The sequence below is a fragment of the Aspergillus tubingensis genome, assembly GCF_013340325.1.
Source record: "Aspergillus tubingensis WU-2223L DNA, scaffold_7, whole genome shotgun sequence".
In the NCBI taxonomy this organism is placed as follows: domain Eukaryota; kingdom Fungi; phylum Ascomycota; class Eurotiomycetes; order Eurotiales; family Aspergillaceae; genus Aspergillus; species Aspergillus tubingensis.
Window position 1 is genome coordinate 4026858 of NW_023336281.1, and position 9006 is coordinate 4035863.

The following is a 9006-nucleotide window of genomic DNA, read 5'->3' on the forward strand; positions in this document are numbered from 1 at the left end:
GCTGAACTACCTATTTCCCGACAGTGTGTATGTGGGGGAAATATACATATGTCATGCAATAAATGACTGAAACCGAGCCCCCCTTGCCGATAAATAACCTTTTTCTTTCATATTTATTTGTCTTCGATGATTTCTGCAGCTACTACAGCTGCAGAAACCCGTTAGGTGACAATCTCGCATAATTGCATACGCAGTTATGTTATAGAAGATGCAAGACGCTAAAGTTTATTTATTTTTATACTACTAGTATATCCCTTGCCCCTCCATTCCCCTCATCTCGCTAGTATAATCGACAGCTTGCGTCATAGATTTATCCTATATCCCGCAGGCGTGCATGCATATATCGACATTGTATTTCCTGCACGATTGCCGTTTCAGATGCACGGGATGGGTACCGAGGGGGGTTGGCGTGCGGTGTCATATTGTTCGCTAACTTTATGTTCTGGGTGGTGGTTTGGGAAATGTGTTGGTGATAGTGGTGGTGGTTGTGGTTTCACCGCTAGTATAGAGTTTCGTTGTATGATATACTTACTTTAGTCCATCATTGGTAATAGTGGGTGTGTGACTAATAAGAGTTTATAATAGACTGAGATATATAAGTAGTCAAAAGAGACAGAGAGAGTTAGGCCGTCACAGTTACACAGATGCACTGCAGTGTGTTCAGTTGAAGTTCTTTGTGTGTTGTTCGGTAGTGTCCTGTCTGTGGGATATATATTATGTGTTGTATATTTTGATCCTTGATCATACCATATAACCAAGTACTAATCGAGCCGATGACTAACGACTTGCAAGATGAAAAAAAGATGAACAAGGGTAAGAAGGTAATGCCCCCCTCCAACTCAACTACACATACTGAGAGCTAACCATCACTCACTGGTTTGATTGTTTACTGTAGGAACCATTTCTGCCACCCTGCCTGAAGGCGGTCAAAAAACATACAGATTGTGGGCTCACTTTTTCGGAGCTGTACAAAAGATATATCCGCCTATAGCCGTCTATATCCGCACTTTTCGTTGCGAGGTCGATCGAGTTCTGCCGTTTTGGGCGGTAAGTGGAGCGGTCTGGGTGGGCAGTAAGTACTTTGCTATCGCGGGCGGGTTTCTCTTACTGGTTTATTGGAGAAATTGAGGTAGTAGCTTAATAATGGACGGCGATGATGGCATATTTTGTCCCAGGGGAAACCTGTTTACTTTGACTGAACTAAATAATTCATGAGATGACATGGTACTCATTCTACTTTTAGTTACCCCTTGGACCTGGTTATCTGAACCGTGGATCATGGTCCTGGCTTAAAGCGTGCCTGGTTTCTTGGGGTTGGTTCTATCTATTCGGTCATGTCCGTGGATTGACTTTGTGGCTATGCTTTCATTCTTGCTTTTATTTTACCTAGGGATTTGTGTCATATCATGGAGAGCCATGAGGTTGGCTTGATATTCTTCTGGTTTACGAACGCTTTCTTCTGGTGTCCTGGTTAGTTGAGTTTGGTACGGTAGTGGTACCTTCTAAGCTTCGAGCTTTAACCTTGTGGCTAATTCTATTCCTCAGAGCTGGGGCTGGTGGTGATTGGCTGGTTGGTGGCTCCGTGTGTTCCTTGTTTTCTGGTGTTGTTGTTGCTTGTTGTTTAGGCTGTCGTTCGGTAAGGCGAATTCTGAGAAAGACGAGGTAGGTCGGTAGATATGATGGTTCCCTCTTATACAAGCTATATCTCTCCATCATGGGATCCACTATCAGGTGGCAATCACCGATAGGTTTCCCCAATGCCGTCTCCAACCATAACCTAGTACACTCCCTGTCTTCTTTCACATACCCTAGTAAATCACTGTTGTGTCGGAATTCTGCGATACTCTCCCATATCTTTACCATTGTTAGTATCTTGAGTAGCCTATATGATTCCGTACACCCTCTTCCGCAGGAAATATCCGCACCCTGTGGAATTTCGTTCGACGTCTTCTCGACGGTTTCAGAGCGATCCGTGATCAGCGTGCCTATTTAGTGCGTTGCGGCGCAGGGGTGATTCCATGTTAGAGGTAAGAGATCTCGGAGCCTTTGTGTATCTTGGAGGGGCGGTGTTGGTAGGTATAGCCTATTTATTTACTTTGTCCGGTCAGTTATAATGATTCCAGCGTCTATTGCTTCCACAGTAAATATTGAGGCCATGGGGTAGATAGGTGGGAGTAACACACCGAATCCACTCCAGACGCGAGTGCATAATTCTGCGATCTGGCGCCATGGCTTTTGCAAACAGGCTTAATGTCCTCTGGTGTATGCGACACCAGCAAAGACCGTAGGAGGAGGTATCATTGTTGGGATTGAGATGCTAGAAGAAAGGGCCGCTTGAATTCATGGCATGGAGGTGTTCTGATGAATGGCTGCTAGGAAGAGCACTGTGGCAGCGCCCGCACCAATGTTAGTATGCTTAGCAGCATATATATAGATATCCTTTGTGCAAGTGAGGTGCTTGATGATCTTTAGGATGGAGGTAGAGAAGGGGAAAGGTGAGATCATCGGACCGGTGGGTGTTTGCACTGTTTGGTCGTTCGCTGAGGCTCTCCACTTGATGCCTGAGGGGTCAACGCCATCCTCCCCTTTTCTCTCTCACTAGTAACAAATATAATCTTCTACTCCTTACTCCATGCCTTCTGCTCTCATCGTCACACTAGAATATGGCATTGCATCAAGCAGTATACCTCGACCCATTTTAAATGGAGGATAGCAGAGTTAGTAGCCATATTGCTACAACGACTGTCGCAGCGACCGGCAAGGTATCTTGCCTGAGTTGATCCATCTGATTAGCCTTGGATACCACGAGCAGCGAATATGAGGGCCGAATGATACTCAGTAAACAATGATCGACAAGCGCGTCCCACTCGATTCATGGCATCCATTCTTTGGTCCAGTCGCTAAAGTGGAGCAAAGCTAGCCAACTCAAACCGAGCTTATTACCTGGAACCATAGCATTGGGCAGCTACACTCTCTACTACACTTGATGGGAAGCGGACCATTAGCACACAGCGTTTGGGGACAATCAGACATCCCATATCAATGTCTTGATCAGGGGTCATACTTGTCGACCTCCCTTAATAGCCGACAGGATGACATTTGAGTGTCATTTGACAGCTACAGCTACAGGAGGCATAATCCCTAGCACATGCGCATGCAGAGTAATACCCCAATATATATAAGAGAACACTGAGAAGAACCGCTGCGCATTAAGGCCATCCTTCGGATGTCTAGCTGATGCCAACTTGAAGCATGTTCAAAGTAATTTCGACGGCTCGAAAGTAGACTGTCTTCCTTCGCCACAACTGCGCCATATGACCATACTTCTGAGACAGACAAGACTGGGCACCTCTTCCCAGGCAGGCTCGGTCGCCCTGTCGTGATATCACTACACAGACGGTTAACCTGATTACGCACTTGCACCGGAAGGCGGCCTTGTGCAGATGCAAGGCAGAGTGGCGTTGGCCGACCTTGCCAATGCGAGTAGGCCAAGAGCTGAAGCAATCCTTTCGGAGTTCTCTGAAAGGGCAAATCAGGGCTGTCGTGAATACTTGGAGGCAAATTGAAGCAGTTGACTGGGTGACTTGGTGAGTCCGGAGACCCCCGTAGAAGCAGGATACTCGGCACACGAGTTGCCTTTCTGGTCAACAATGGGTCGCTAAAACTGCCGATTGGGTTCTGCAATGAACATCGATGCATGCATATATTGTCTATAAAAATGCAGTATCACATCATGTTCTGTGATTGGTCATATTCTGCTTACTGGACGCCTGAAGATCACCAACCAGGCTCGAACACGAATTGCGCCACGATGCTGACCATGTGTCCTAGTGGTGATCTAGGCTTATATCAGACTGATTGGACTTCAGCCTTTCTTACGATGAATGGTGATTGGATGGCTCTCTCGAGATTGACTCAAACTCAAGTGACCCCAGAGGGCCCGGTAAGGCATCGTCCGAGCACGAACTACAGCAAACTCTTGCCATTCGTCTGTCGATCAGCTGAATTCAGACATGAAGCTGACTTCATGGCTTACAACAAGCTAAGCCCTGCATATGCGGTGAGTCAACCAGCCATCCTGCCAGGCTATTGTTATCCCCACAGGATCGACAGTGCCCCGACACTGCCAACTCTTTGGACACCTCAGCTGATGGTGGGAGCGGAGCTGTCAGGCAATGTCGGCCCTTTTAAGCTCAATGTTGCCCAATCTCGGCACCGGTTCTTTGAGACTCCAAGCTGCTACGAACTAAGAACAAAATGAGTCTCGACCCGTGCAACTGCTTGTGCCCGCCAGACCGTCCGACGCGAGAGCTGGTTCTCTGTTTCGATGGAACAGGGAACACGTTCCGCGTGGATGGCGGGGATAGCAACATTCTCAAGATCTTCCGCATGCTAGACCGCAAGAAGGAAAACAGATGTGAGTTACCTTGATAACTGTACTGGGCACTGGCTGACGTGATTAGACTGCTACTACCAGCGTATGTTGCCCCACTTGAGTGATATTACCAATTATTAACATGATGACAGCCGGTATTGGAGAAGACATCAGGCCTGGGACCTTCGCCAACGCGGCTGTCCGTCCCTTTAGCAACATCGCCCCGAATGCGATCATTGATGAGGCGCTCGCGACCTCATTCGCCCAGCATGTCATCTATGGATACCGTTTCCTCGCTCGCCGTTGGATTCCGGGGTCGCATATCTACCTGTTTGGGTTCTCGCGTGGGGCCTACACGGCACGATTCCTCAACGAAATGCTTGACTTTATTGGATTAATTTCAGCCGATAACGAGGAGATCATGCCGCTTGTCTGGGAAGCGTTTACATCGTACAAGTTTGCCAACAGTGGCAAGGAATCTGAACAGGCCGAGTATTTTCTCCGCATGTGCCGCGACACGATGTGCCGATCCGTGGGCCGCGTGCATTTCCTGGGTCTTTTTGATACAGTCAACAGCGTGGCCAAGTTCAACATCTACGATGATCATAGAGACATGCGAATCCAGCCGAAACCGCGAATCATGCGACATGCAGTTAGCATTGATGAACGTCGAATCAAATTCCAACCAGTGCTGTTCGAGAAGCTACGGGCGCATGGGAGGATCGGCCGGGTGAGTACATGGGCTGAGCGGGCGGACGTTGAGTTCTGGGGTAGCGACTTGACGGCGTCTCCAGAGACGGAGTTCGAGGAGGTCTACTTTTCTGGCGACCATAGCGACGTTGGTGGTGGATGGCCGCGTGAGTTGGGCCGAGACTATGTAGCCAGCCAGATCCCCCTGATGTGGATGGTCGAGGAATCCATCGAGGCTGGACTTACCTACGAGCCTGAGCAGTTACACAAGCTCGGCTGCTTTGACTTTAGAAGGCAGGAGCACAGCAACCCAGAAGTGATACATCAGGCTGAGCGAGCTATCCTGCATGATTCCCTCCATTATGACTCGGGCAAGACGCTGGAGACGTTATTCTGGCGAGTTCTCGAGTGTCTGCCCATCAAGCGGCCCAAAGTGGCACCGGATGGAAGGGTGCAATCGACACGATGGCATGTCGGGGGGTTGCGACGGCCGCTGCCACAAGGAGCTAAGCTGCACTACAGCGTGATTGAGCGGCTCAAGCGGGACCCGGACTATCGGCCCTACAATCTCGGGGTTGGAAATATGGCGGAGGTGGACGAAGTCATCGAGGGATGGAGGCATATCGTGCACGATAAGGATAGCGGCCATGATAAGGAGATCGAGGAGGCGGAAGAGGTACCCGGGGACGAACGGACTCGGCGGCGCCGGACGTTATGCGAGTATTATGTTTGGAAGAGGGAGGCTGTGGATGGGAGGCCGCGAACTCGACGGTCGGACTTGTGCTGCTGATGCTGATGATCATGTACGATAGACGATGGCAAGCGTTTTTAGGTTGTTAGATAGTATTTTAGTTGTTTATACATTAACTTGATTTACTTGATGGTACCGTGGGATGACAATTGAGAGCTTAGTACCCTCGGGGTTAGTAGTTGGATCATGGAAATATTAATGTTAATGAAGATATTTCGTATTTTACTCTATCTCATTTTTCTTTGTCACGCGAGGTGAGCGCTACAGAATTCCAGTAATGACTACCAGGACTACGCAACAATAGAAAGATCTAGCAAGCTAGTTGATGTCTTGAATATATATCTAATTCCTTATGTTGTTGCTCATCTAGACAGTTCTGATGGATCCGGCGGTGAAGCCGATGTAGCATCTACGTGTTGTGTGTTTTGCTATACAGCCTTGCTTAACACAATATAGTAGAACATATGGATACACTATATCCTAGCTGATGAAAATGATGGATAATAGTCCCAAATCATTTCCTGAGAACATTATTAGCGTAAATAAACTATCCTGGGTCTACCAGCGCGACATTGCTGCCTTATGCATGCCTGAGGAATAAATGAGACGGCGTTCAGTCCAATATCCGGGCAGTGCCATTGAGAATAACAGCATTCCTCCCGATCGGCAATTGGATATCTTGTCCGAATTTGATAGTAGATCGTGATTTAACACTGTCATACAGTCCTGACTCACCCCTGAATTATGATAGGATGTCAGCTCAAGGTTGCCCAGATAAATGATGTCCCTCCAAGGATTTCACGCCACCTGCAAGAATCCCAGCTCGTGTCACGCAAATCCCGAGATTGTAGTGGCCAGTCAGTCTAATTGCCAAACGAGCTGCCCGGTGACTGGGTAAACCCTAGCTTCGTTCACCATCCTCTCGGGTCATCCGAGAGAGAACTGCAGCGACGAGCCAAGAGGCCAAGCTCGCTCATTCCGGGGTAGCAAAAGGCGGGGTAACTGGGACCCAAGCGAAGTCAGTCCGGGGGGATTCTGTTGTTTTGTTGGTCTTGGGGCTACAGCAGATTCGAGGGCTTCTCGGATATCCCGACACCGGGTCTTCCAAGGGATCCAAGTTACTCCGCAGGATCTACCCTGTGATGATGACCTACATAATTGCCGGTCCTATGCCAGCTATTACAGCGCTACAGTGAAGTACTCCATCCCCCTATTTGCTTTATCCTTCTACCATCACCACCATGGAAGACGACAAAGCCAGCTTTGGCCATATCGACCACGCCGCGGAGGAACATGGCCTCCCGGATCCCTCCAAAGAAAAAGAAACCATGACTCCCGCCCCTAATGATCCCCAGGTACGATCGTGATCGCCTTCTGCTACGCCGAGCTCACTCTGTGTACTTGCTAACTTCTCAGAACTGGTCCACCGCTGCCAAACTCATCACTTACCTCACCATCTGCTTCTACACCTTCCTCGCCAATGTCAACAGCAGCAACTTCACCGTCGCCACCAAGGCCATCATCGCCGAATTCCACGTCTCCCAGACCCAAGCGGGCGAGCTCGTCTGCTTCAATGTCTTCCTCTTCGGCGTCGGCAACATCTTCTGGGTTCCACTGATGCGCGTCATCGGCAAACGCCCCGTCTATCTCATCTCCATGCTCTTCCTCTCCATGATGAATGTCTGGTCATCTCGCGCCACCAGTTACGGCGAGCTGCTCGCCTCACGCATAATCTCCGGTTTCGCAGCAGCCGCAGCCGATGCCACCGTCCCAGCCGTGGTCAGCGACATGGTCGCTCCCCACGAACGCGGCCACTACCTGATGATCTTTCATCTCGCTCTGACCGGTGGGCTTTTCCTCGGTCCTCTCATTAACGCATACCTGGTACAGGACGAGAATTGGCGTTGGATGTGTTACTTCCTCGCTATAGCAGTTGGAGCTGTCTTCGTGGTCGCCATTTTCACGGTTCGCGAAACAACCTATCTCAGGCGACATGCCACTTCCCAGAAGACGAAATACTGGGATTGGCTTTCCGTCACACGGGGATACAATCCGGATGCATCGTTCCTCCAAACTGTATGGGACATTCTCCGTAACGCGATGTACCCTCAACTCCTATGGTCGTCCTTCACCATCGGAATTTCAGTAGGATGGTAAGCTCCCTCCCTTATGCTCTCTTCCCCAAGCCCAAGCTAATGAGTACAGGAACATCGTCGTCCAACTCACCGCATCCCGCACCTTCACAGCCCCGCCCTACAACTGGCCCGCAGGCAGTATCGGCCTCCTCTCTCTCTCCGGCTTCATCGGCGCCCTGCTAGCCTTTTACCTCGGTGGACGTCTCATCGACATCCTCTCCACATATTATACCCGACGACGCGGAGGCCAACGACTCCCGGAGTACCGACTCCCCGCCATCATCATCCCCGGCACGATCGGACCCGCGGGGATCCTCATCTTCGGACTGTGCGTGGCGAATCAGACACACTGGGCTGGGGCGGCGGTAGGATACGCCATGCAGGCGTTTGGAGTGGCAGCTATTTCTAATGTGGCGGTCACGTATTCGTTGGATTGTTATAAGCCGGTGAGTTTACCCCCTTGCATGGTGGCGTTGGATAGTGCATGATTGGCGGGAGAACATGAACATGAAAATAAACATGAACATGCTAACAATTTTGGCGTTTCTCTGCTTTAGATCACGGGCGAAGCATTGGTGATTATTTTCGTGATTCGGAATACGATCGGTATGTTGTTGTCGCTGTATGCGGCGGATTGGATCGCGAAACAGGGCGCCGCGAAAGTGTTTGGAGAAATGACAGCCATTCAGGGGGCGAGTATATTGCTGGCGGTGCCGTTGTTTCTTTGGGGCGCTGGACTACGCGAGGTGACGGGGCGGTATGGGCCCATGAAACGGTTTGTGGGAGTGTCTTAGATTCATTTCTCGGTAGTTGATGCTATGAATAATGATCTTGTCCTTCGCGCTTAGTAGATACTAAATAGTGATTAGACTACGGCATTTGAAATAAGATGATGACGCAGAAGTCACTCTGCCGAGTGTCCACTCCGTATCTCTGGTCTGAGTAGATAGGGTAGACGGATATCGCCGCGGAAATGTCATCCAGAAGAGACACTTGTAGGGTTCGGTTTAGTGGAGGTTATCTAGTTGGGGAACTATCTATTCCGGACCAGATTT

General features: G+C 49.6%; 2 protein-coding genes across 2 annotated transcripts; both read left to right on the plus strand.

The window, feature by feature from the left end:
• Positions 1-4257: 4257 nt before the first annotated feature.
• On the plus strand, positions 4258-5855 carry AtWU_06273 (sporulation associated protein; the record flags this gene model as incomplete). Its single annotated transcript, XM_035501383.1, has 3 exons — positions 4258-4417; positions 4464-4478; positions 4528-5855. 3 exons carry the CDS (start codon positions 4258-4260, stop codon positions 5853-5855), a joined length of 1503 nt encoding a protein of 500 aa, XP_035357276.1.
• Positions 5856-7057: 1202 nt separating this feature from the next.
• AtWU_06274 (MFS general substrate transporter) lies at positions 7058-8745 on the plus strand (the record flags this gene model as incomplete). Its single annotated transcript, XM_035501384.1, has 4 exons — positions 7058-7171; positions 7233-7969; positions 8022-8397; positions 8509-8745. The coding sequence occupies 4 exons, from the start codon at positions 7058-7060 to the stop codon at positions 8743-8745; spliced, it is 1464 nt and encodes a 487-aa protein (XP_035357277.1).
• Positions 8746-9006: the final 261 nt, after the last annotated feature.